The sequence below is a fragment of the Jatropha curcas genome, chromosome 9 (genome assembly GCF_041381405.1).
Source record: "Jatropha curcas cultivar XTBG-Jc1 chromosome 9, XTBG_Jcur_1.0, whole genome shotgun sequence".
In the NCBI taxonomy this organism is placed as follows: Eukaryota; Viridiplantae; Streptophyta; class Magnoliopsida; order Malpighiales; family Euphorbiaceae; genus Jatropha; species Jatropha curcas.
The window spans coordinates 260,018-286,983 of record NC_143159.1 but is presented as its reverse complement, the minus strand read 5'-3'; the positions used below and the strand labels follow the sequence as shown (position 1 = coordinate 286,983).

The following is a 26,966-nucleotide window of genomic DNA, read 5'->3' as shown; positions in this document are numbered from 1 at the left end:
CGTCGAGGATGCGCCAACCGGTAACAAGACAATCTTAAATTTGCCATTGCAATTTCACGGTTTTGAAGGTTTATTGTATGTTTTCCATTTTTTTCCCATCTGAACAATTGAAGTTGGGGGAAACAGGGAGTACAACAGGCAAGCTGAAAACAAAACATAAACTTGATTTATGAATAATCTGATCCGAGAGTACAACAGGAAAGCTTGGAACTGTGACATTTAACATCTCACTGATAGAAGAAAGAGAAGTAAAACTTCTGTTATTTAAGCAAAATGATGAACTAGACTCATGAATCTTACAGATATCAGTTCTTGAACCTATCCTCAAACTGAAACTAATACGGACAGAAAAGCATATATCTATGCTCTTTCTTAATCCAAGATTCCAGCTTTTCGATAACTCTCCACGGAGTCAACAAGAGTTTCCTCCAGTGAACGGTAACTCCAACCTAGTCTTTGCAACTTCTCTGAACTCAACCTCTGTTCTTCTCCTCCCTCTGTGAAGCTGCAAGTTACAAAAAGATATGTAGCGAAGTACCATGCAAAAAAATGAGCCAGTAGGAATAACTGAACTATATAGTCATAATGACTGCATTATAACAATAGATCAGTCATAAACTGTAATAATTTGCTTGACCAAGCAAATGTTAGGTGATAAGAACTTACTTTTTCGGATAATTGTAGTTAGGATATATGCTCTTCAATTTCTCAACCAGGTCTTTTGTCCTAGTCCCATGTGCCGTGCATATGTATCTCCCTTCAGCCTCAGGCTTCTCATATGCCAAAAGTAGTGCTTCTGCTACATCGCGTACATCCACTATCATCCTATACTTATTTTCAATTGACTCATATCCTTCTGCAAGGCATGTCACACAAAACACTAATTAAAACTAAGAAGAAAATAGTTATAAACATAAAGACTCAACAAACCAGTGTTTAAGAAAAGATCAGAGTAAACCTAAATGGTTTATGCACCAACTCTAGTGTCAAGTTACTTGCTGATCAACAAAACTGCACACTTGAATAGTATGAAAGGTACAAGACAGAAGGTAAAGTACTTGCTAACAGAGATTATCAATATTTTAGATTAAAATTTTGGTTTTCAAAGTATGAAAAACAGCATCAGCAAATATGGCAATATACTTCTTGGCAACAGCATAAATTTGTGAGATGGTGCAGACATGAAAGCATTATTGCTATCAATTGAATGCCAATTTCCTTAGGTGTGATTAAAACTTTCAAGCACAGAATTTCATCTTAAAATTATAATCATCACTTCATGATAGCAAAGCCCTCAGATAAATGAATGAAACAATTATATGACAATCGCATAATAGGATACATGCCCAAACAAAATTGTATCATGGATGTGGTTTGGATATTACCTCTCAAAAGCTTAATGAGAACCATGCTACTTGCATTTATTGTGGGCTGCAAAATTGGCCCCCAAATTAAGGTAGGGCAAACAGTTACAACATCAAGCCCACTTTGCTTTGCGTACTCAAAAGCTTCACTTTCTGCTTCAGTCTTTGAAAAACAGTACCAATTCTGGGACAAACAAAGAACTATGGATTATAGCGCAAGAACAGAAAAGGGAAAATTCACACATACTTCTGAATTCAATAGCATCACCACAAAATACATAATGTAGAAATATAAGTTTAATAAATAGTTTACTTTTGGAATTTATCACCTTAGTGGTTCTACAATATTCCTTGTTGGACCAAGAACTCTCGTCCATCACTTGACCCTTGGGCCAGCTCGGGTTCATCGATACTGCAGCTCCAGAGGACACGACAACAACGCGCTTAACCTCTGCTTCAGCACATGCTTTAAGCACATTCAGCGTGCCCTTTACAGCTGGCTCTATCATTTCTACCTAAGACCATGAAGACAATGCATTCTCTGAATCAATCAAAACAATAACTAACAATGTATTCAAGGGATTTTACTGAAAAATATTTTGCAGTTAAGCATTTTACCTCGGGATTTGTTACCGAAGAGGAGGGAACAGGGGTAGCAACATGAAGTACTCCACTGCATCCTTGAATAGCAGAATAAAGGGAGTTGTAATCCAGTAAATCTGCCTTCACAAGTTTGAGATTATCAGATGCCTTGTCGAGCTCGTTCAAGTGAGCATATTTCTTATCCGCTGCATGACATTGTTGAAAATTTTGAATGAAAAAGCAGGTTTTTTTGAAGAAAAATAACTGTGGCAAAAGAAATTGACAAGAAACAAAAAGTTCAACATGTTTTAGTGCCAAAGCAATCTACCACAAAATAAAACGGTCAAAGAATGAAGCCCGTACAACACCTGCATGTTTGAATCAACAACAAATACAAACCGAAAGATCTAAATATAAAAATGGCTACAACTCATATGTTCAAAACAGAATGCGCAATTAGTTTAAAGCAAAATGGCCAAAATTTGCTAATTTGGGAGAGGGGATACGCGGAATCGCAGGTAAACTGGTAGTTAGAGCATGAATGATAAAATAAAAAGTAATTTCTGATCAAGAAACAACAATTTTTACAACGAAAAACAACAGATTCTAATGCAAGGAAAATAAAAAGAATCGAGCTGGAAAGAGATTTTAGTTACTGGGTTCTCTGACGGTTCCATTGACGATGTAATCTCTAGAGAGGAGAAGCTTGACAACCCAAGAACCCAGGTATCCACCAGCCCCTGTCACGCACAATTTGCCCTTTGTTGCCGCCATTTTCAATCCCTGGCGGCCGGTCAACTCCCGACTCTTTAATCTTCGTGCGAGTAATCTAAATCTGCAGGGTTCCAGTTGTTTCTCCCACCGTTGCACGTGGCAGGATCTGCTACAGTTTATTAAATGCGACATATGCGGACTGGGGAGAGTGATGCTAGTCTTGTCCTGAAAAATGTGGCATAAAGAGAAAAAAAAAAAAAAATTACTCCAATCATACTGTGATTATTTATTAGGTCGGTTTGTTCCTAAAAGTAATTTTTGTGAATGATTTGTTTTTAATTAGTTAATGGTTGGATACATTAGATAACGAGTTTTATATATTAAATAAATAAATAAATATTAAACAGATGAGATTTAATCGGTTTTTCATATAAATAAATAAAAAATTTAAATTCAAGTCTTTCAATTAAAATAATTTTTACGAATTTAATGGATCATATAAAAGGTTACTTACAAAAGAAGCAAAATTTGAATTACAATCTATATTGGGACAAAAGTTTGGAAAATGGAAAATGGAAAGTCATTGGTTTACTGTCCTTTCTGAATTATTTGTGCGTAAAGTCAATCATTTGGAAGAAAGTAAAGTAGGGAGAAGCAGGAAATAATCGTGGCTGTCTTCAACATCACATCTGCAGATTTGAACCAGAAGCAGAATAATATCACGACAACACTAAAATGCAACACAAGTAAATTGCATGTGAATCCAATTATTAAATTATCATAAGGCATACCATAATCCAATTATTATTTTTCTAACTATTACATGTTGTTGGTTGTTAATTATAAGAATAAGAATTTTCAATTTCATTTCTCATTTTTCCTTATTTTATTCAATGTAGGAACCATGGAAGTATGTTTTTGACTTTTAATTAGAGTATGTTTGATGAGTATGAATACAGCCGAATATATAAATAGCCCGAGCACCACGTAAGCTGTAAATACTCAAGATTTCTGTTCAACATTTATGACTGGAATCCTTACAAGGAGTTAAAAACCTGTTGAAGACACAAAATGTTTGGATAGAAAAGGAAATCCAACCTATTGAAGTTGAATTACTGGCTGTGTTTGATATCTATCGCTTTTTATTTTTAATTAAACGTGATTTTGGAAATAAATTATGCCACGACACGTCACACACGCCACATGTGTGGGCACAGCGCCCCCTCCTCCTATAAAAAATGTCCTAAAACTGCGCTCCTTCCTCGTTCCCTCCTTCCGCCAACGCAGATACGCGGACCAACTACTACTGTACGCCCTGTGGAATAAAACTACTCTCTCCCTGTTTCTATTTTTCGCCGGAATATTTTAAATGGACCCCAACCGCCGGCCAACTAAACCACCGCGTTCCCCCTCCGCGCAAGGTGGCCTCCACCAAAGGCAAGCTGTAGCCGACGACCGCTCTCCATCTCCCACTCCGAAAGCGTCGGACGCCCTTCCGCTGCCACTGTATCTTACTAATGCAATTTTCTTCACGCTGTTCTTCTCGGTGGCATATTACCTTCTCCACCGGTGGCGTGACAAGATCCGCAACTCTACTCCCCTCCACATCGTTACCCTCTCTGAGATTGCCGCCATTGTCTCCCTCATTGCTTCCTTCATTTATCTCCTCGGATTCTTTGGAATCGATTTTGTTCAATCATTTATTGCACGCGCCTCCCATGATGCGTGGGACCTCGACGATACGGATCCCGCCTACCTTATCAACGAAGATCACCGTCTCGTTACGTGCCCTCCCGCAACTATCGCTACCATTACCACCGGACCTCCCAAATTGCCGCCTCCGGATCTCATAGTCGCACCTTTAGCCTCGGAGGATGACGAAAACATCGTCAAATCCGTCGTGAATGGAACGATTCCTTCCTATTCTCTGGAATCAAAGCTCGGGGATTGCAAACGAGCGGCAACAATTCGACGCGAGGCTTTGCAAAGGACGACAGGAAGGTCGCTGGATGGTTTACCAGTGGATGGGTTCGATTACGAGTCGATTCTAGGGCAGTGCTGTGAAATGCCAGTCGGATACGTGCAGATTCCAGTAGGAATTGCGGGACCGCTATTGCTAGACGGACGCGAGTACTCTGTTCCGATGGCGACTACGGAGGGTTGTTTGGTGGCGAGCACCAATAGAGGGTGTAAGGCGATCTACTTGTCAGGTGGGGCTACCAGCGTGTTGTTGAAAGATTGCATGACAAGAGCGCCTGTTGTTCGTTTTGAATCAGTGACAAGAGCTGCAGATTTGAAGTTCTTTTTGGAGAATCCTGAAAATTTTGACACCTTGGCCGTTGTCTTTAACAGGTCCGTTCTTTTATAGGATTTCTTGAAAACGCTTGTTCTATTAATGTTAATGTTTTTGTTTCTTCTGTGATGTTGATAGATATTTAGACATCTTACCAAAGAACTTGTAGATATGTTTTTGGTGTTGAGGATTTGAAGGAAAAAAGGGGAAAATAAAACTGATTTTGGATCCGAAACATGTTAGTCAAGTGAATTGAAACGATTTTGGATCCTTAATATTGCAGGTCAAGTAGATTTGCGAGGCTCCAAGGCGTTAAATGTGCTATTGCCGGCAAGAATGTTTATGTAAGATTTAGTTGCAGCACTGGTGATGCAATGGGGATGAACATGGTTTCCAAAGGGGTGCAAAACGTTCTTGAATTCCTTAAGAATGATTTCCCTGACATGCGTCTTGCTGGCATCTCAGGTAAATTCCTTTATTTATCTCTAAAGTTTATATGTTGGTTATTCTTTCACCTGCCAGAATTCCTTGGAAAATTTTGAATTGGATGCTGCAATTCTGGCTATGTTTTTCATTGACGCTTATAACGAATTGTCTAAATAATAAAAACATATACGTATGTGTTTTCCTCACTTCAATTATTAACCTCAGTATTCAGTTTTAAAAAACTTACCCGTCTGGCGTCATTATCAATTTATCACAATCATTGTCATTATCTTCATTTCTTAGTTTTATGTTTATCCGAGTATTGTTTCTGTTTAGGTTGATTAATTTATTTTTGTCACAATTACTCTTGTGGTTCAAGCATATGCTAAAATTGCAGATGACATATTGTTTTAGTTCTCCTTTGTACAGGAGACACGAAGTGTGTTTCTGTCATAATTTTGGCTCATTTTTTCATGCTTTTCATATTGTCTTGAAAACATCATGAAACTCAGTTCATTGATCAAATATTGTGGAAAGCGTTTGAAAGTTTTCGTTCACTCATTTTCTTACTTCGAAATACTAAATAGTCATTTTGATGCTCTTTTCAAATTTCTGGATGTCGAGTGCTTTTACTGTTAGAAATTATTTGAGGAGTAGGTGTTTTCCTTGGTTGCAGTATTCTTTCTGTTCATGGATTTATGATTTATATTTTTTCTCAATTGGCTAGGAAATTATTGTTCGGACAAGAAACCTGCTGCTGTAAACTGGATTGAAGGAAGGGGCAAATCAGTTGTTTGTGAGGCAATTATCAAGGAAGAGGTGGTGAAAAATGTATTAAAAACCAATGTTGCTTCCCTAGTGGAGCTCAACATGCTAAAAAATCTTGCTGGTTCTGCTATTGCTGGTGCTCTGGGTGGGTTTAATGCTCATGCAGGAAACATTGTCTCTGCAATCTTTATTGCAACTGGCCAGGATCCAGCACAGAATATTGAGAGTTCTCACTGCATTACGATGATGGAAGCTGTTAATGATGGAAAGGATCTCCATGTCTCAGTGTCAATGCCTTCCATTGAGGTTATTTGACTTGAACCTTTTCATTTAATCATGGTTACCATAGCTTGCAGTGTTATTCAGTAATTTGAGGATAATGTAATTTAACTTATCTTTGTTCTGTCAGGTGGGTACAGTTGGAGGAGGAACTCAACTTGCATCTCAGTCTGCTTGTCTAAATTTGCTTGGGGTGAAGGGGGCAAGCAAAGAGTCACCAGGATCAAACTCAAGGCTCCTTGCCACCATAGTAGCTGGTTCAGTTTTGGCCGGTGAGCTGTCTCTGATGTCTGCCATTGCAGCTGGGCAGCTTGTCAACAGCCACATGAAATACAATAGATCCAGCAAAGATGTATCGAGAGTTGCATCATAAGTGGAAAGAAAGTGGTCCCAGCAATGAAAAGGGTTTAGAAATAAGAAGTGGAGGAGACTGGTTGTGGGAAGGTAAAAAAAGACAAATGGGGATCAAGAGAGAAAAAAAAAAAAAAAATCAAAGCGTTGGTGCCCCATGTGAGATTGCTTCTCTCATTCATAGCTGTAAAGTTGCTATTATATTCAAGTGTTGAGACAGGGGATTCATGCTTTGACCCCTCCTCCATTTGTGAGTAGTCGGTTAAAAAAAAAAAAAAAAAAAACAAGAAAAGAAAAGAAAAATCTCCTCGGAGCTGTGAGTGAAAGGTATCCCCCACCCAGTTATTTGGTATGTGTTTGTGTCGTTGGTAGTTGTTAATCTTGAATATATATTCTCTGTTCTTTGTCTTTGGTATTTGCTGTGTTCTAGCTGGGGCTCCAGAGCCTCTCAAATGCGGTGGTCCAAGTGGCTGCTTGCTTAGTTATATGTCTTTCCTATCGTCTCTTTTCGAGAATGAGACAGCCCGAGGCTAATTGTTTTCTTTGGCATGTAATTATTCAAAATTGCTTTCAAATTTTTTAAATTGCCTTGTAAAGTGACTTAAATCAATTTTCTTTGGACTCTGGAGATCTAAGGTTGAGATGCATTCTTGTAGATCAAATATGAAATTTGTTTGAAGCTGCAGTTTTGTTAGGTGGTGTTCCTTCAACTTCCTTAATGATTGATGTATAATATTACATTGAAATTGTAGAACTTCATAGAGAAAAAGGTAAAGTATATTCATTCATAAAGCATGTGGTATAGATGGACAAGATCAACCCAATGACCCATTACCAAAGTTGTTTCGTGAAGAGAAGTACGCCACGTCCTCATCCATAATCCTCTATTCATATTTCACATGGTATCAATGGCAATAGGAGTTCAAACTCGGCATGCTCTATCTGTTCCCATATCATATGTATGCTTAGATCTCAACGCGTAACTATGAACCTGCTCTGAATCCAACACGTCACGTTCATACAAATTCTAATCTTTCACTTGAACCGTCACCTTCACCTTCTGTTGGATGGTCTCCTTTCAATGCCTAAAAAGCCTCTTTCCAAGTGCTCGTGACGGAACTTTCATCCATTTATGATTCAATTTATTAATGTCCAATAAAGATGGTCACATAGTTTATACTTTTCTTAAAGAGTGAACTCACATTTAGAAGAACAAAAACATATATCTCTCTTTCCATGCGTGTGTCGGGTTGGTGGCAATGAAGGTGGCTTTCCATATATTCGTCACATCTCAACACCTTTCACAATTTAGCAAACTCCGACGTTGCATGAATTCTAGCTAAATCAGTCATTCTTGGCTTTTCTGAATTTTCTCGAACGAACAAGCGGCTCATTTCTTAAAGTATTGTCTTTTATGTTCATGTCGTTTGTTTAAACTGATTTGCCGTTCGCCAACAGTCTGCCATTTGGACTCTGGATGATGAGCTTTAAGCAAGCTTTAGCTCCGATGCCTATGTTCAAACAGGCCCCAGAAGTAAAATGCAGAAACCCACAGGCCTGTGCCATGAGCCCCTGATTTTGCTCCAGCCAACTCTATAAAGGTCCAAACAAAAATAAAAAATTTTCAAGTAAAGAGAATTTTTCAACTCTCGTAGAGGGACAATGTTGTTATGGAGGCCCATCTGAATTCTTGACTAGGCCCAGACGGTTGGTTCTTTCCTCCGATGATCCAATCCAGTCAGTGTGATATCATATGTGGCTACCTCTACTACCGCTAATAAGGTTCATACCAATCATCGTTCTTGGATTCCGGTAATAAGGTTATTACCAAGAACGTTAATGAAGGGATTTTATGATTTCAATTAAAATCTAACCTATACATCAGTAATTAGAGTTTTTAACTCATTGAGTCTCAGAGATTTGTTTTTCATGTGCTTGGGATGCTCAACCCTTGTTCGCGGTGAAAGAAGCTAAACCCTGTTCGATATATTATTGAACAAAGCTCTAGGATAAAAATATCTACTCTGATTTCGCATCAATGTCGAGTAATTGGAGAAGAACACTGGGAAATGTGAGGTCGTTTATAGGGAATTCGATGGGAGGACTTAGAGGAGGAAGTAATCTCGCTTCATGGGTCGTTGCGGGAACCCTAGCCTACTTTCTCTGGGTCAAGCCTTCCCAGGACCTCAAGCGAGAACAACAAGTGAGTCTTGAATTTTCTTTTTTAATTTAAGTTCCGACTTTGCTAACTTTTGTATTACAAGCAGAAGCAATTCTAAGTATTCTTTCTCCTTGCTTCGCAGGAACGGGCAGCACTTGCAGCTGCGGATCCTTATCGGTACGTCGAGAAAAGAAAGCCAATACCTGATCCGCAGGTGACGCTTAATGTCTCTATTTTCTGTTCCTCATTACTTGGCTTGTTTGCTTCCTTCTTTCTTTCTCGCCTAAATATTGCGAATAGATAATGATGTGGAATTGGGGTTGGGTGAATTGCTTGCAGGAAACCGGATTGATATACGGCAACAAGAATAAAACAAAAAAACCAGTGGAATAATTCTCTTATAATACTATACCTGTAAGTTAATATGCTAGGTTTCTTATCAATATTAGAATGTAGTGGTAATCTGATATGTTTATAACTAAAAATAAGAAATAAAAGGTCTTGTTCTGGATACACTCTTTTCAGTTTTACGCTGTGATTCTGGGCTACATTTCTTTAATTGTTTATACACATAGTGAGAGCAATTTTGTATCATTGGTTGCCTGGTGTATATGTTTTGCTATGCCATGATGACCAGTTAAAGCTATAACGTAACCATCTTTCTTTAGGTGTGTCTTAACGATTTTGATGTGTTTTGAATACTGTGTTTTTTTTTTTTTTTTTTTTTTCCTTTTTGGGGGTACATTTCTCATATCTTGAATCTTAATGCATTACAGTAAACACCTATCTGTGTTGTTGGACTGATGCTGGATTAACACTATAGCAGGAATACAATTGTTCTAATGGCTTAAGTATGGCATGTTTGGTTGTTTCTTGGGGTTGTCATTGTTTAATTTGTTTGGCAGATCATCTTCTTGTTCCTTTGTTTGTACTGGCACCCTTGATACACATTGTTTGGCAATCTAGCAATAAACCATAGCCAGATCATTGTGTGTGTGTGTGTGTGCGCGCACGCGTGCATTCTTTTTTTAATCTTCTGCAAAGAAAACAGTGGGCAAGAGTTGGGGCTGGGACCTCTTTCATTTTGCAAGAGGTACCTGATGGGCCAATACTCTAGTCTTTGAATGACTCATCTGGCTGTCCATTTATTCAAACATCCATTTCGATTAAATGCTACTGCAGAGTTGTGTGCAAGTATCTACTAAGCTTGTACGCTACCTTCGTGTCATATGTATCTAATCTCTAAAGAGATTTGGTGGATTCAGCCTTGTGAAGCGCGCATTTTCTGGACTTTCGCTAATGTATTTTAGAGTAGCATTCCTAATGATTCTGATGATCAGTTCAAAAAGAAAAAGAAAAAATTATATGGTAAACAGTTGCTAAACAGGATAATCGCCCCTTAGCTTTGTTTTGTTTAGGCAAAATTCTATATGTATATGAATCCTGTCATGGAGTTTTTGATTCTAGATTTTATATTACTAGTCTGAGTTTCATGAGGAGCACTTATATGTCAGAAGCCAATCAGCTTATTACTGTGACGAGTTAAGATTATCTTTTGGTGTTTGATTTCAAAAAGCATATTTCCAGATTTGTTTTCAGATTTAAACTTCCAGGCTAAAGTATATTTCCTTGTTTATTACTGGGAGATTATGTGAAACATTTATGTCTGAAAGATCACCTAAATCTTATTGGTGAGGGATAAAGGTTGTAGAGAATACCCATGCATGATAGCATCTGAACTTTGGCATCAGTCACATATTTGTCGACCATATCTTCTCTTACTAATAGGGTATCTTAGGATCTATTTATTGGAAATACTGCAAAAATAATAACTCATGGGCACTTGACCAATCCTGTCTTTCGGGCTGTAGGGGATGGGGATGGGCTAAATGAAGGGTGTTTTACGAGTAGGACTCGTATTTGTATATGGAGACCTCGGTCATGATTCATGATCTCTTGGTATGCTAGATTCCCGATAACTCAATAAGCATATGTTGGAGATGTAAATACATGTTTCTGTTTGCATTTGTATACAATTGTTCCTTTCCATGGCTATCTACTGTAGTAATGTTCTACTAGCCATTAAACTTAATCTCAAGATTGTTTTGACTCCGATAGAGTGCAATGGAATGAAATTATAGTTCTATCGTTGTACGTGATTATATATATTTACATTTAATAGCGTTCTATCGAACATGCATCAAATACTTTTTGCTTTACAATGGACACCGGTGCGAAAATAAAGATCAAGAACCAATCAGCTAGGTGAAGTTCAATATGTTATATTTGCTTCTTTTCTGAGGGGATAGTTTGGTGCAGTGCAGTCTTTTCTGATGGAGTGCAGTCTTTTGTGATGGAGTTCAATATTTTTGTTTCCTGGATCTAATCGGGGTATTTAGCCTACCGTGTAAATTTGATCTTGAATTTTTACCGATTATTTAGTTTAATTGCGATCCTATATGTTCACATGGCAAATATATTATGATATTCTAAAATGAGGAAAGGATAATTTAAAAAAAAAAAAAATTAGAATAAATTAAGGATACATAAAAAATAAAATTGTCAATGCATGTACTACTATATTAAGTTACTTAATCGCATAGTAAGTAAAAGTCCACGTTACAAAGTAATTAAGGTCATATTATTTTAATTGTGATAATATTAATATTATTTTTTATAATAATATTAATATTAAAGAGAAAAAAAATTGGATTTGTTTTTTTAAATAAGAGAATCAATGTTTTTTAAACTATATTCTTTAAAATATTGAATAGAATTTTTTTTATGTAATAAATAAACAAAATGATAATAATATTATTAATATCTTATTGATCTATTTATCAATATCAAATATTCTTATTATAGTTAAATTCAAGCTGTTGATATAAAAATCATTTAAACTAATGAGCTGAACCTTTTCAGAACAAGAAACGGGCAGACCAACATCTTTTTCTTAGACTTGGTTAAAGAAATAAATAATTAATATTAATAGAAAAGGAGTAATAATAATGTTTCACAATTAAAAAATGGGAAAAGAACAGAAAAGATGAGGATTTATATTCAACAAGGCGCAGCGTAGTGGGCTCCAATTGAGTGGGCCCAGAGAAAGGACAGGATCACGTGTAGAAGGAGAAAGACTCGATCAAGATGCTTGCACCAATTATTGGTTTAAACCGTTCCAACCACTCAATCGTCCAGGTGTTGTTGAATCACGTGAAGCCGGCCATGTCAGCAACTCTACATGGACTCGTCAGATGAGCTATTCCACGTCACCATTTCAAAGTGTTTATCAATCCGCCGGTCGGCCCGAATTTGCTTTTGACAAATTCACTAACTTTCCTCGACTTTGTATAAGTTTCAAAGTTCAAATTTACCCTCGCACACCTTTACTATTGAGGCACCTCAATTTCTAAACGCCGTACAGATTAGAATTTTGAAGAGGAAAAAGAAACATAGACTTTTCTGCATGTAGAAAAGAAAATGAGGGCAAAAATGAAAATTTAAATCATAGGGTTCATTTTTAATTTTTAGATATTGTTAATCTTTTAAGTAATTAATTTATTTTAAGGCGTAATTGTAACTGAAATTTGAAATTAGAGTGTTCCTCTAACAGAAGCAGCAGTGAGAGTTAGTGGAGGCAATTGCTACATCAAACTTAAAATCAATTAGCTATTCCTAGTGTTATGTTCCCATTGACAAAAGAGCAAATTAATTAATTAATTAGCTTTTGAGGATCAACTTAAACTTAAAACGAATCCAACGGCCATCCGTTATGAAAGGATGTTGTCCGGCAGATTAGATAGTGATTGGATCATGAATGGGGCCCACATCATATATCACATGACCACTAGTTAATTATATGATTAATTTAATAAAAAAGCCATCCACAACTTGCTTAGGAGCCGTTTGTGGGTGCTTAGGGTCTTTTTTATTTATTTTGTCAAGATTAATATTTATTCTTTTACTACTAATTAACTCAAGTTTTTGGACCTATTGAATCGTGGCCCACTTAATACTAATTTGGTTGCTCCATTTCATTTCTCAACTTTTTTTGCACTGAATTTCATTTTGTATTGACTGACTGATGAGTGATTAACAAGGACAAGCTAGCTTATGGCTTTTTCTAACACCAAGAGGTGTGTTTTCTTTCAGCTTTTTCAGTTTATATACATATATACGTTCAACTGTTGAAGAATAATATCCAGCGGAAGATGAACCAATTCATACCGTTTTCGACGACTAAAAGAAGAAAATAAAATGGTTTCATTTAGCGTAAATGCCACGTCAACCTAAAGATTCATTTGCCATCCACTTGTCGATTGGGGCCACATTTCTATTTGTGCCGGTCGAATTGGATGCTGACATGATGGCTGCTGGTTTCAAACTTCCTTCCAGTCGAGCAAGTTACTGGTTGCCTCTCCTTGTGCATAATAGCTATTGAAAATGAAGTTATAATTGCTTTGACAATTCATGTTAAAGCTTATCAATTTGGAATTCTCTTTCTGATTGAATTATAGTATGTATTATTCGCCACGTAACGAACCAATAAATCACTAGAAATGAAATGATTCAATAACTTTGAGCCATGTGGTATGACTCGCCGATGTTGGTTTCCTTAGCCAACCACTCACTTGCTAGAAAATTGAAAATGGTGGGCTATTGTGTCAGCTCATAGATATGTGGTTGGGGATTGACTGACTGGGGGCCAAATAAAGACGTTGAATATATATTTCTTGCCCTTTGCAAAGAACAGATTTGCCGCCAAAAATTGGCTGATTTTTCTACCTTTATAATGGATAAAAACACACGTTTTTATCTATTTTTTTCTTTTATATGTATATATATTATTGTACATAGATAATCATATGAAACATGCATTATAGGAGTAGCATTTATGTTTGATATATACATCATAAGCTACATATCTAATTCATTAGATTTTTAGATAAGGTTGACCAAGTACCGATGTTCCGACAGGATCCACGTGGTCTGACACCTCAACGTCTGCCGTAGTATTGTTGACCGCACGTGGCCTCTGTTTGCTGCTGTTGCTTTGCCAATTGCCACTTTTGTCACATACACACGTACGTGTGTGAGAGAGTTCATTGCACAGTGCCCAGGTTTCTAGTTCTTGAAGCTTCAGCGGCTCTGGGTCTGGCTAACGTGGGATCCATCGGCAGTAAAGATAAAAAATTTACTCGATCGATCAAAAGGGTTTCTCCTGATGCTTCCATTCCATGTTTAGGTGCTTTGATTCCCTACTCCATCCTCAGCTGTCGCCATATAGGATGGGCTGGCAGTGGATGCATGTCTCACTTGTACCTTTTGTTTTGCTAATCATAATTAATTACTCACTAATCTCCTCCTCCTACTTAACATTACTAATGATAATATGTAATATTATAATGCATGCATCGAATGAAAAATTCAAACAATAGAATAATAATAATAATAATAATTTATATAACTTGATTTTAGGTTTTCTTATTCAAAAACCAATTTATGTTCCATTCTATTGGATTGTATTTTGCAAATAGAAAGCAGACAATTGCATAACTTAAGAGCAAAGGCACTAATTAATTATTCTTCTTTGTTTTAAGGAATCTTTAAATCATTAATAATTAACTAGCTAATTAAGTGATTATTAATTAACTGTGGATCATACAGACAGGAGCAGAGAGAGTTGGATCGTGTGGTGTATGATGTATAGAGAGTATGTGTGTGTGTGATATGATGAGTTGCCCAACTCATAAAGGCCATAGAACCAGCTCAGGCAAGGCAATAACTTGCATCCACCGTCCGTCCACCCAAAGTATGGGTCTCATTGAAGGAATGGAAAAGATGGTTCCAGCATTTTCTTAATATAATCAATTGGTTAAGTAAAGGTAAGGGAACATATGCTTTGCCCTAATTGTAATTTGCATCTTCAACTGCTTTAACACCATTTTCCTTCTTTACTAATAATATGCATAACCTAACATTACGCGTCTTGAAACTGCGTGCATGTCACAAATAATAATCATATAAAACGATGATTAAATGCCAATATATATATATATATATATTAAACTCCTTATTGGACCAAAGAGTCAAGATAAATCGTCACTCTTTTGTTTTTCTATTAAAATATTCATTCTAGCTCCATTTATTTTTTTATAAAAGAAATAATATCATTTTAAAGATGTTTATTTGATCAAATAGTAAAAAGTAATTAAAAATATTATAATTTGTAGAATTATATAAAAAATAATAATAATATGATAGTTGCCAATCTCCATGTTAGTTGACAACAATAAATTAATTCCTGATAACACCATGTTGACGTTATTTTGTAACAGTTACAATAAGATTATGAAAACCCAAAAAATATTTGGTCTTTTGAAGGAGGAAAAAGATTTTTATTTTAAATAACTTAATATTTTTAATAAGAGAATTATATTCTATTAATTAATTTTCCAAAGATGTAAATAATTAATAAAAAAAAAATCTAGGAAATAAACAAACGAAGCTTGCCTATCCATTGAACCTATATTATAATTAAAATCGATCAAAAAAAAAAAAAAAAAAAAAAGATTTAAGGTCAAGCTGGTGAAAATGGAAAGGCCTTTCTGTTTGTCTTGGTAATTGCTGGATTCTATTTCTGCTTTTACTGCACGCTTTTCCACCTTCGCTTCAAAAATAGTCACTTAAACATTTTCCTAACCTTAATTATGTCTTTCTCTTGCCCTTTCAAACCTCTATTTCCTCCTTCCATTCATACACAATTTCAATCCTTCCTTCCCTTCACTCTTCACACCTCTACTATCGCTGAATTTTCACTGATAAGTTTTTCTTTCTCTTTCAGCTTCTTCATCGACTCAGTATTTTTTTTTTTTTGTTTCTATTTTTATTTTTTTTTAATTCTGGTTTCTTATAGTTATAGTGCATATACCATCACTCTTGATTAATCCTGATCTGAGTTTCTTCCCTTTCTACTCAATTTGGAAGATCTGACATCAATTCTAACATTAATAAGTTGTTTAAGGTTTTGACCAACACTAGGAAGCAGTTACTCCTTCAATTTTAGCTGGATTTCAGAACCTGTGTTTTGGGTTAATTACAGTGTAACTAAAGCTGTTCAACCGAAATCTTTAATTTGATGTAAGCCCAAATACATATTGGATTCTTGTTCAGTGGATCTGTGTGTAGTCATAGCATAAACCTTAAAAGAGAATCATTGATCAGATCGGAAGACAAAGCTGGCAAATAAGTGGTGGGAGAGAGTAGATGCAGCCAATATGTCAGGTTATGAGCAAACTGCAGGTTCTCGCTATGTTCATCAACTCCTCAGGCCAGAGCTGCATCTTCAAAGACCATCACTTCCAGTCCAATTATCCCCCGATTCTAAAGACAACACTTCACCTCAATCCAAAGACCACAAGACCACTGACACCGACACTGCCGCCACCAGCTCTGGTGGTAGTTATCGACGCCCTCGAGGCCGTCCTCCTGGCTCCAAGAACAAACCTAAGCCTCCGATTATTGTAACACGAGATAGCCCCAATGCTCTCCGATCCCATGTGCTCGAGGTTTCCACTGGCAGCGACATCGTGGAGACCGTATCCAATTATGCGAGAAAGCGAGGAAGAGGAGTCTGTGTACTTAGCGGTAACGGGACTGTTGCCAATGTTACTCTGCGGCAACCAGCGTCTCCTGCTGGCAGTGTAGTAACTTTGCAAGGTAGGTTTGAGATTCTTTCTCTCTCTGGAACGGTGCTTCCTCCTCCAGCTCCGCCTGGGGCGGGGGGATTGTCGATATTCTTGTCTGGTGGACAGGGACAGGTTGTTGGTGGAAGCGTGGTAGGCCCTTTATTGGCTTCTGGACCGGTGGTTTTGATGGCTGCATCCTTCGCAAATGCTGTGTTTGAGCGTTTGCCTTTAGATGAGGAGGAAGGAAACGTTCAAGTTCAGTCCACAGCCTCACAGTCTTCAGGTGTGACTGGAAGCGGTGGAGCTGGACATCTGGCTGATGGTGGTGGAGGAGGCAGAGGGGGCGGCGGCGGCGGCGGCGGTGGGGCCTTCTTTAACGTGGGAGGGAATGTGGGGAATTATCCCTTTTCAGGTGATTTATTCGGATGGGGAGGGAGTGCTACAAGGCCTCCATTTTAGAACCATCATTTTGTTTCTTGGAGATGTAGATTTGAATACCATTTTGTATGATAAACATGGTTGCTATAGAGACCTTTCTTCATTAATTCGCTGACCAGAGTGGGGGCAGAAACAAAGGTCTGGAAACTTGAAGATGTATATTCATGGAGGCTAGCTGCTTCATACTTGCAGCTTGATGGATTTGCAGACTTTTGTCAAGGTTAGCAAAGTTCCACTTTTCATGTATAAAACCATTTGGGTTCCCCTTTTCATTTCCTTTTGGAATTAGTTTCTTCCAATATATTTTCCTAGTTTAATAAGTGCTACTTGTTGTTAGTATATTTTATGATGCAACTCTGAATAGCTAGCTAGGGTTTACATTATATTATTATTTTGTGTTTTCATTTATTGGGCAGCACCTTATCATATGCTTTTGTTTTGATTGAAAGAATACAAGAATGTGGCTCAACTTGTGAATTTCTATTACCTAGGGTTCTTTGTTTTCAATAATTAATTTATTACTACAAACATTAGATAATTAATATGATATGTGAGAATATTTTTAGTATGTAGAGCTAGGCCAAAGTGCTGCTACATCTTTGCTTATGTTTGCATGTGGGCTTGTCTTCTCCATCTTTAATTAATTTTCTGTTTACTCATCCAAGAAAAAGCATTGCGAAGAACTTTAAAAGCCTGTTCCTCATTTACAGCAAAAAAAGAAAGAAAAAGAAAACCCTAGTTCTCAAATCTGTACTCTCTCTTCCTTTCTAGTGCCAAGTTTCATTTCTCTGACCGTCCGTTGCACTTACAGCTGTAGAAACTAGTGCAAGAAACTTCTCTTGCCAGTATATTTTATTGTGCTAAACTGCTAGGTACAGACCAGAGAGATTGATTGAAAAGTGCATGTACATTTCTTACATTCGAACAAGTTTGTAACATATCTCATGGGTAGGGACAGTCAAGAACTCACAAATGTGATTAATCTCATACTTAAAAAACATGGTGTGATTCTCTGTGTAGTTTTTGAAGCATGGAAAACATAGTCATAGAATCGTATGATGGAACCTTAAAAGAAGATGTCTGTCTTTGTGGTCGTTTTGCTTCGACCATTTGATTTCTTACATTTACTAATTATATAAGCTTTTACATGCATAATTTAAAGATCCTTTTCACATTCAAAATCTTGTTGTGTTGAAGAATATATGGGTTTTTCTGATTGCCATTTATCTTCCTTTTTGGGACAAATTGTTCATTGGTTGTTCTTCGTCTTCTAACTCAAGTCTCAATTGTAATTATATATTTCGTTGACATTATCAATTCCCACCATTAATATTGCTTTAAGAGATGAAATTCTTAATTTTCCAATCAGATTACGTAGTTTTTCATAGTCATCATAATTACGGCCATACATACATATTATTCTAGTCGAGTAATCTTTTTCTTTTCTTGCTAGATATTTTTTAGGTCATAATTTTCTTTCCTTATTTCTTCCTCATCCAAGAAAATGTCTATTGATGATGTGAATCCCCAAATAATAGAGATTTATAATTTCTAATAAGAAAAAAGAAACTCTCAAGATAATGATCGATAGCTGATTAACAATAGCTGACTATCCATCATGATTATCAGTCGCTTATGCATATAAATAGACTGATGATGAAAATTGAAATAAGAAAAAGTCGCATCAATCAAATTTTGATAAATTGTAATCAACCATTGATGGAATCTGAATGAAACACCATCCTAATTCCTTAATTACCAGACAGAACATTAGTAATTAACAAAAAATACATTAGTAGTATTGCTTTTCTTAATAAATGAGCACAGCTTCCTCGAATTTATGTTGGAGCTCGATCTGTGTTTGGTGTTTGTGTTTGCGTTTGTGGCGCGCACTACGATTAATTAATGTCTGTAATAATCACTTACGAATTGCAATTGAGAGGTGGGCTACACAACCACATCCCTTCACTACTAGTAGTTGCTCCAGGCCCAATGGGCTTTCTAGTGATATTACACATCAGCTTTCAGTCACCTCACCCGATTCAGATGGTTAGACACAGGTTTTAGTAGCACATAGCACTCTTGGAATTTGTTGCTTATAGTCCTAGATATTTCTTTTTGGCTGCCTGCAATTATTAAGATACAAGGAAGATTTATTTCTCTAATCCCAGGTCCACACAGCACTGAAGAGTCCCTTTTAATATTCACAAAAGCTTTCATAATTCGTACAAAAGAAAAGTTGTCAATAATGGGCCAATTAATTAAGCTCTCTTGCGTGGATTATATCATTAACTACTTCCAAGGATGGCTGCAACTGAACCAGGTCTTACCAGCAGCTTCTGCTGGCTTTTACTCATGACTCAAGGACCATGAACTACAGGAAAATCCAGAGGGTTACATCATTTTACCTGAGACATGCTTCAACTTTAACATCTAACAAATCTTTGAAACTAAATTGTAAATGTCACGTGTTGAACTGTTTCTACAAATTACTAATGAACAAAGTAAGAAACAAATGTCCCAGCAATAGCATCACTGCAATTTTGACCATTGCACCTTAAGTCTCCTAAAAATTTTGAATTTTTCCCCTTGATGTGCATAAAAAGGAGAAACTCAAGCTGATCCTCGCTCGAAAGGGACGCGAACATATAGTCGGCCATGAAGGCTAACAACAGCAGATGTCTGAAGCGGGTCAATTCTTGAAGGTAAGCTTACAACCTGACCACCAAATCCAAACAAGGAATTTCAAAAGGCTTTTGTAGTCGCAAACAAGTTGATACTGATCTAAGAATAATAAAAAAGACTATGGACACCCATTGGGCCATTGCACATTATTGCTTTAACAAGATTAAGGCCATCTAAGGGAAAAAAAAAAAAAGAAAAAAAAAAGAGACTAATTATTTTTGTTCCTTAATGGCCAAATCCTGTGCTCTTGGTTTTGCACAATCCTCCCCTTGGACTTGGCAGCCATGGCCTGTGGATGACTGGACTTGGCAGCCATGGTCCCATCCCCCAACCCAGGCTCTCTCTCTCCTTCCACCCTCTTTCTAGCAGGGAAGTCAAAGAAATACCTTCTTAAAGGGCGTTATGCCCCAAGGATTGTCAAGCTGCTCTGGTTGACCTGTTATAACCAAGCGTCCAGCAGGATCTGATTGAACTCGAACCTGAATTCACCAAATTATCAGGCTCAATCTAATAGTAATAGGCTTAGTAGTCATTAGCTGATATGCAAATAACAGAAACCCTTTATTTTTTAGTTTGTTACACAAGCTTATTGTAATAAATTCTTCCATTATGCATTGCATTTAAGTATGAAATTACATGTAGACATGCATTCTCGTGTAATCAATAAATAGGTATGCCTTCATGAAGCACAACCTCAGAATTATACATCAAGTCAATCCAAAATATGAACAGAAAACAAAAAGGCAAAAAGTGGGCTTTCCTTTTTACTGCAATATGCGTTGAGAGTTCATAATATATCAAGAAGGACCACCTAACCTAAGTTTCCTGTTCGGTTTCTCCATCAAGAACTAAAACTTATGATGACAGCAAAACATTCAAGAAATGATATGGACAATGCATCCAAAAACATTATCTAAGAGCATAGGATGCTCATGCCAGACTGGCTGTTAAGTGACTGGCTGTTAAGTGACCTATTTTCCTCTGGATCCTCGGCCACATTCAGCAGGTGGCAGGTGAAAGTGTAGTACTCATACACAATCAATGATTCTCACAAGGCAAAAGACTACATCAGCCTTTCTGTTATTCAAAATTATAATAACAATAAATTTTACCAATGCCTGCAACAAGAATCGGCTGCTACATATAAAAATCAAAGAGATAAGTCTGAGGGCATGCAGCAAACACCTAAAAGTGAAAATTTCAAGAGAAGTGCTCACCTCCTCTCGCAAAAGCCCAGGGACTAAAGCATACACCTCATAGCAATCTTTCTGCACATGGAACAGTGAATTTGTCAGTACTCCAAGCAGAATGAACTTGATAACTAACCTAACATGCATTCATCAGGTCTCAGGGTTAAGGAGATTTAAGGATAAAGAAAACAGCAGACACTTACGGATTCCCGAACATTAATCTTCACCCAATCAGCAGGGGGTCCAACGTCAATAATTTCCATATCCAGTCTACCAGGGATTGAAAAAAAGAAAAGGAACAGGCAGATATTTAGATTTGCTTGATCAAGGAACATAATGAAAAACCCAGCATAGCAATTCTAGTATTTCAATCATTTTTCTTCTATGGTACTTTGGTTCTTTCCCTACCACACCCATGCAGAGACAGAGGGATAAATTTGTTGGTATTGTGCAATGCCTGCAATAGGTGATTGACCTTTCTAGCAGTGAATCAATTAAAAAGTGCAGTGGGTCATTTTTCCTTCATGCCCTGGACAGGAAGAGGTAAAAGTTTTCACTCTTTATATAGGACTTTGCATAACTAAACCATAATGACAAGAATATTCTAAGAGAGAGCTATTAAAATCTCATACAATTTGTTCGCTATTAAAATTTATATGATGTTTATTATTTCTTGAAAAAATCCAATGATGAATATGTACTACAATGAAGTTGGCTTCAAACAGATCACAACTAAAGCAATTTAAATGAAGTGCAAAGAAAAAGTATAAGAAAATTTTAAGATATCGAGAGGATGGGGGGTAAGGAGGATAACGGTTAGAAGAGAATGATAAGAACCTTAACTCTTTATCTGTTTCAATAATTGCATGTTTGTCAGAATGCTCCAGACTAGTCTTCTGTTTATGCAGACCTAACTCAAGAACCAGAATTGAAATGAGAATGTAAGTTAGCATTAGACATGCATTGGCCAGAAAGATCTTCAATCATAGTAAATATACCAATGCTTTTGAGGGGTTTTTCACGCCTTGGTGCAGAATTGAGGCTCTTCTCCTGTTTAAAAAGATGAATGGCATTGTTATACCTAACTGAATATCACATAAAAATTCTTGCACATGAAGACTATGATAATAGATAATTAGGTTCAATTTAGAACAAACCTTAATAATTGGCTCGCTAACCTCGCCATATCCAAGAAGACGTTGAGCATGCCAACCCTGCATAGCACGAGCTGCAGCATCCCTTCTTGCCCTACCAGATCCTGAAGCTTGGTAGCCACTTACCTGCACACATGAAACGCAAGAAAGTGGGGCGAGAGGTAGATGGACATTACATCACAACATACAAAAGTTCATAACTGAAGCTAACAAGTTTTGTTCACAGGTAGGATAAAAAAGTTGAATAACCTCTAAAACTTGTATTTTCACCAGCCTACGACCTTGGGACTGCGATTTCCGAATAGTCAAGCACATACCTTGGTAATCTTACCATTCTAGAAAATAAGAAATTGCAATTCTCTTCTTGGATGCCTAATGATTTCCATTGGGCACAATCTACATCATCCCTTTAATTGGTTACTAAAGTTTAATGTCTGTATAAGTAATTTTTAAACCTAAAACCACCTGTGCCTTTGTATTGTATCTAGAAAACTAAAACCAAAATTTAAAAAGAAAAATGAAGCTAAAGTACAATTCACTTTTTAAAAGAAATGAACTCAAGCCATGCTCTTATCCATATGAGTTTGAGCTGTTCCCTGCAGGATGGTTTTATTTGCATCCTCTAGTTATTAGAGATGGTCCGCAAACCAAGCAAATATTTGCTTCCCTGCTCTCTCTGGTGGATCATCCCACTAATAATATCATAAAGACAATGAAGAGGATTGCATGTCTTCTCGGTTTTAATACTTATGTGAAAAATTATTCACCAAGGCATAACAGCAGCATTCAATTATCTCATACTTAAAGCTCTCTGACATGCTACATAACAATAAAAAAAAAGTATTAAGCTATGAAACTTATACCTCCTTTTCAACGCTAGCAGGCTGATGCAGGGGTGAACTAGGGAGTTGAAGCTCACCATTTTGCCTCTTATGCTTTTCATATTCCAAAAGTGCCTACAGTAACTGAAGAAATCAGGAACGGAGGACACAAGAAAATCATGCTAACAAAACATGAAAGACTTCGATGAACATGATGACTGAAAAGCATTTTGTACTATATAAAGCACAGGAACAGGGAGTCTCATTTTCTATGGTATTCAAATGTCAAAATGAGGAATTCCAATCTCAGTTTCATAACACATATGGAACGTAGAAAGCAACTTATCTAAGTAAAGCACAGAGAGTTGCATATCTATATTAATTTTAAAATCTCAGTCAATTCTCACTCTCTCATGTTGCATGTATAAATTAATTTCAAAATCCTCAACTCCCTCTCTCTATATATACAGATATACACATTAGAAGCTCCTTTGTGAAAGATCCCTCAGCTACAGATTCCTGAATATACATTTTCAATGCTAGTTGCACGGAAACATTTCCTGCACAGAAACGCTTGGAAACGTTTCAGGGTTTGTTTCCATAAATTGAGTAATTTGGAAACAAGTTTTCTCTCTATAAATACGTTTCCGCAAATTGGAAAATCTCAAAAACCCATTTCTCTAATTAAAATAAATATATAAATAAAAACAAATTCATAAAACATGTATTTTTTATGAGTATGGAACTTGTACTTCTTTTGGATATGATTAAATATTGATTGGACCCGACTTATTGTTGAACATATTTAATGATTTATAATAAATTCTTTTTATATTTATAAATACAACCCTATTCTTTTCACATTTATGCATTTCCCCCATGTTTCCATTTCCTATATTTTTAAAAATACCGTTTCCCCGTGTCCGTTTCCGCGTTTCCACACTTCAACATTTCCATTTTTGTGCAACATACTCAATCATTGCCTAAGATTTTGACATACTAAAGTAGTAAGATTGTCCAACATGGTACATGTTTTGATCATAATTCAATTTCCAAAATTGACTATTTTACCAACTAAAAATGCAAGTACCTTCTCATAGAAAATGCGGAATGTCCAAGAAACAGTTGTGCAAGTCCTGTAAGCGATAGATAGAGACAAAGAGAATTCAATAAATTGAATATTATCGATGGGAAGAAGTGCATTTTCCATCTTCTAACATCAATGTAAATTATAACCATATGGCCTACAAACAAGAAATTTTAAATTGCACAAGGAAAAAAAATGACAGTGTAGCCATCTGCTGTCAGAAAAAACCAAATGTCATGAAGAGTGCACCAATGAAATGGATGAACAACCCTTCAAGCTCATATGTGTTACAAGATTGTTTAAAAAGATATCCTTGCAACTCCTTACTTAGGGGGATGGAAAGACTCTCCTACTTGCCGCCATAACTTGGATGCAGTGACCTACAAGATATGGGTGATAAAAGCAGAACCATTATGAACTACTAAAACAACAGAATTGTTATGGACTAATAATAACAAATATCTCCAATCCATGTAACTACAATATTGGAGCATAGAATAGTTTATCAAAGCACATAATTAGATATAATTCTAAAATCTAAGGCACCAACTTTTTCTCACTTTTTGCTAAATATCGAAAGAATTTACTTTTGCAAAAGCTATTTTTGCATATGTACAAAATGGAAACAAACTAGCCTCATTAAACTACAATTAAAACTTAAGTAGCAATCAGAAATCCTTTTTCTTGTCCATGCTCTGTAGTTCCATTAAGATACTCGCTCCAAAATTTTTCCTCTCTCCTTCTTTATGATGAGGCAATCACATGGTTGCACTTTCTCATTTACTATCACAGACAACTAAATGTTGACCTTAATGGAATGTTGTACAGAGAGTAACAAATTGAGAAGGGATATATGCATACCACTTCATAGCCCCCCAACTTAATAACAGCTCTCCATAACCTAATTCAAGCAAAAAATCCGCACAAAGATGAGCTCACCTGGAATCAAACACAGATGCATTAAAACTACTGTTGATGAAACTTACTTCAGGCAATTTAATGGCTCTCCGTAAAATTTTGGAGGCTTAAATTCCAGGGCATTGTCCCTGCAGAAAGTTTCTAGCTCCCTCATGAATGCTGCTCTCTCCTCTGGGGTCCCAGATTCATCAGCCTCCCCCATCTGCAATCCAAAATTTTGTTGAAATAATTCGTCACTACCAAGATTTAATGTAACTAGCAGAATAGGATTTCAAGCTTTTACTAGATAACCTCAACATCAGTCCACACACTCTTTAACTTCGCCACGCTCTCATGCTTTGGTCTAGGATTTGAATACTTTCTCTGAGGAGGGGGAGTAACAGTTTCTACCGGGTTATGAACATGGGTACCCATACCATCACCATCATTTTTCGTTTCCAGCGCTTCATTACTAAGAGTATCATTCACAGTGGCATCAGTAGAGGTTCTATTATCGGGCACAACTTCATTCTCGTTCATATGGACATCACTTTGCAATGCATCAGTCTTATCCTCAGCAGATATTTTTCCATTTACACTAGCATCTTGATTTTGCGGACGGTCATAAGATACTTCCTCCTGAACACTGGCATCAACAAGGTTCACATCATTGCCAGCCTCCAAATCTTGACTCAGCATTTCAGTATCTTCCATTCTGTGTTATAGACATCGCGCAACATTGTATTGCAGCACAATAAAACAAGAAATATATGAAGAAGGTTTCTTTGAAAAGAAAAAAAAATGTGCATGATTCAAAAAGTCGAAAGTAGCAAAGCCAGATAAAAGAAAACTTAAAAAAAGAAGATGCCTTTTAAGGAAAAAAGAAAAATTCCCCAACGAAGGGAGAGGCAAAAGCAGTTGCGCCCAAGAATTGGACGCTCATGCTCTCCCGAGGAACAAAATCTCCCACGTTTTGAAATTTCTTTCACTTCCTTTTTTCAAAGGATAGTAAATTGACGGAAAAATCTAATATTTTGAAGGGCCAAGAAGGGGGAAAATAATTCGCATTGCTTTAATATTTCAGAATTCTTAATTAAAGATAAAGCGAAAGGACAATGGCTGGTAAAATGTCATTAAAGCTTGCCTGTAAAAGGGAGATTGAAAAGAGCGAGCTTGCAAGAGATGGTGAAGAAAACGAAAGAGAAGAGCTGGAAAAGGCGCCGTATTAGGGTTCCGTTCTGAGTAGAACTTGGACAATGCAGGTAACGGAAAAAGTCAGGGCGGGATATGAATAGAACTGCGAAATCTAGCAATTCTTATCCAGCAGCCATAGAACGTAACGTTCATGGCATGTCAAGGCGGACTGCCAAGAGCTTTTTAACAAACACAAAATCCTTATAACCGCCGGTCGTGGAGAGTATTAGAGAGCGAGAGAGAGTGATAATGAGGACAAAAAAACCACCAGAGCAAACCCACGGCGGATTAAGCCTTCGCCTCTCTTTCCCTTTCTTCCTGCTTTCCGACTTCTTCTAAATGATGTTTGACTCCACACAGGCGAACACCTGGACAATTAATTTACTTTATTATGCCTATCCGGAATGGCTAAATTACACTTTTTCTGCCCTATTCCTCTCATATTTGCTTACATTAATTGTATTCGGCTAATCCAAACATTAGTTAGGCCAAAGCCAAAGCCAAAGCCAAAGCCATAATCAGCTACTTAAGATTTGGTTTAAAGAAAAAAAAAAAAAAAAAAGTTTAAAGTCATTGGATAAGTTCATCGAGCTAAATCCCTACAATAAAGTTCGAACCTTTTTTTTACTATAAATGGTAACAAGCCAAATCCAAGGGGAATTTGAATTTAATAAAATTTTATTTTGTTCGATCCTTTTATCTTTTTATTTCTAAAAAATTTATATTTATAAAAAAATTAAATATTTCATATGTTTTAAAATATAAATAATTTAAAATTTTACAAAAATAAATAATTAATAATAATTAATTGTATTAAATTATAGTAAAATTAAGAGTAATTTAATTATTTTAAGATAAAACGTTATCATAAAAT

At 36.6% G+C, this 26,966-nt stretch overlaps 5 protein-coding genes across 6 annotated transcripts; 3 read left to right on the top strand and 2 right to left on the bottom strand.

The window, feature by feature from the left end:
• Positions 1 to 144: 144 nt before the first annotated feature.
• On the bottom strand, positions 145 to 2,870 carry LOC105635171 (cinnamoyl-CoA reductase 1). The gene is made up of 6 exons (XM_012218175.4): positions 2,603 to 2,870; positions 1,983 to 2,152; positions 1,694 to 1,879; positions 1,386 to 1,548; positions 667 to 856; positions 145 to 505 (listed from the first exon to the last, which is right to left on the bottom strand). The coding sequence occupies exons 1-6, from the start codon at positions 2,850 to 2,852 to the stop codon at positions 373 to 375; spliced, it is 1,092 nt and encodes a 363-aa protein (XP_012073565.1). The 5' UTR covers positions 2,853 to 2,870; the 3' UTR covers positions 145 to 372.
• A 1,042-nt stretch (positions 2,871 to 3,912) lies between these two features.
• HMG1 (hydroxy methylglutaryl CoA reductase 1) lies at positions 3,913 to 7,387 on the top strand. The gene is made up of 4 exons (XM_012218174.4): positions 3,913 to 5,012; positions 5,237 to 5,418; positions 6,107 to 6,453; positions 6,557 to 7,387. Exons 1-4 carry the CDS (start codon positions 4,030 to 4,032, stop codon positions 6,797 to 6,799), a joined length of 1,755 nt encoding a protein of 584 aa, XP_012073564.1. The 5' UTR covers positions 3,913 to 4,029; the 3' UTR covers positions 6,800 to 7,387.
• Positions 7,388 to 8,083: 696 nt separating this feature from the next.
• On the top strand, positions 8,084 to 9,451 carry LOC105635169 (subtilisin-like protease). Its single transcript, XM_012218173.4, has 3 exons — positions 8,084 to 8,980; positions 9,081 to 9,152; positions 9,278 to 9,451. The coding sequence occupies exons 1-3, from the start codon at positions 8,816 to 8,818 to the stop codon at positions 9,329 to 9,331; spliced, it is 291 nt and encodes a 96-aa protein (XP_012073563.1). The 5' UTR covers positions 8,084 to 8,815; the 3' UTR covers positions 9,332 to 9,451.
• Positions 9,452 to 15,601: 6,150 nt separating this feature from the next.
• Positions 15,602 to 17,550, top strand: LOC105635167 (AT-hook motif nuclear-localized protein 27). The gene has a single exon (XM_012218172.4). It carries the CDS (start codon positions 16,216 to 16,218, stop codon positions 17,083 to 17,085), a length of 870 nt encoding a protein of 289 aa, XP_012073562.1. The 5' UTR covers positions 15,602 to 16,215; the 3' UTR covers positions 17,086 to 17,550.
• A 1,771-nt stretch (positions 17,551 to 19,321) lies between these two features.
• On the bottom strand, positions 19,322 to 26,562 carry LOC105635166 (ARID/BRIGHT DNA-binding domain-containing protein). 2 transcript variants are annotated; one of them, XM_012218171.4, is made up of 14 exons: positions 26,043 to 26,562; positions 25,211 to 25,613; positions 24,988 to 25,121; positions 24,863 to 24,902; positions 24,329 to 24,381; positions 24,005 to 24,050; positions 22,957 to 23,049; positions 22,097 to 22,219; positions 21,938 to 21,989; positions 21,783 to 21,849; positions 21,143 to 21,209; positions 20,967 to 21,017; positions 20,136 to 20,228; positions 19,322 to 19,782 (listed from the first exon to the last, which is right to left on the bottom strand). In XM_012218171.4, the coding sequence occupies exons 2-14, from the start codon at positions 25,610 to 25,612 to the stop codon at positions 19,678 to 19,680; spliced, it is 1,326 nt and encodes a 441-aa protein (XP_012073561.1). In that variant the 5' UTR covers position 25,613; positions 26,043 to 26,562; the 3' UTR covers positions 19,322 to 19,677. The 2 variants fall into 2 exon arrangements, with proteins under 2 accessions (XP_012073561.1, XP_012073560.1); XM_012218170.4 differs by having other exon boundaries at positions 21,777 to 21,849; positions 26,043 to 26,561.
• Between the last annotated feature and the right edge of the window lie 404 nt (positions 26,563 to 26,966).

Bases quoted from the DNA above. Each gene is read 5' to 3' on its own strand.
- LOC105635167 (XM_012218172.4), top strand. From the start codon at position 16,216: ATGTCAGGTTATGAGCAAACTGCAGGTTCTCGCTATGTTCATCAACTC.
- HMG1 (XM_012218174.4), top strand. From the start codon at position 4,030: ATGGACCCCAACCGCCGGCCAACTAAACCACCGCGTTCCCCCTCCGCG. The intron at 5,419-6,106 runs GTAAATTCCTTT...TCAATTGGCTAG, and splicing joins GCGTCTTGCTGGCATCTCAG to GAAATTATTGTTCGGACAAG. The intron at 6,454-6,556 runs GTTATTTGACTT...TTGTTCTGTCAG, and splicing joins TGTCAATGCCTTCCATTGAG to GTGGGTACAGTTGGAGGAGG.
- LOC105635171 (XM_012218175.4), bottom strand. From the start codon at position 2,852: ATGTCGCATTTAATAAACTGTAGCAGATCCTGCCACGTGCAACGGTGG. The intron at 1,549-1,693 runs GTGATAAATTCC...TGTTTGTCCCAG, and splicing joins AATATTGTAGAACCACTAAG to AATTGGTACTGTTTTTCAAA. The intron at 506-666 runs GTAAGTTCTTAT...TGTAACTTGCAG, and splicing joins AACTACAATTATCCGAAAAA to CTTCACAGAGGGAGGAGAAG.
- LOC105635166 (XM_012218170.4), bottom strand. From the start codon at position 25,612: ATGGAAGATACTGAAATGCTGAGTCAAGATTTGGAGGCTGGCAATGAT. The intron at 25,122-25,210 runs GTTATCTAGTAA...TTTGGATTGCAG, and splicing joins GTGTGTGGACTGATGTTGAG to ATGGGGGAGGCTGATGAATC. The intron at 23,050-24,004 runs GTACTTGCATTT...CAGTTACTGTAG, and splicing joins TCCGCATTTTCTATGAGAAG to GCACTTTTGGAATATGAAAA.
- LOC105635169 (XM_012218173.4), top strand. From the start codon at position 8,816: ATGTCGAGTAATTGGAGAAGAACACTGGGAAATGTGAGGTCGTTTATA. The intron at 8,981-9,080 runs GTGAGTCTTGAA...CTTGCTTCGCAG, and splicing joins ACCTCAAGCGAGAACAACAA to GAACGGGCAGCACTTGCAGC. The intron at 9,153-9,277 runs GTGACGCTTAAT...AATTGCTTGCAG, and splicing joins AGCCAATACCTGATCCGCAG to GAAACCGGATTGATATACGG.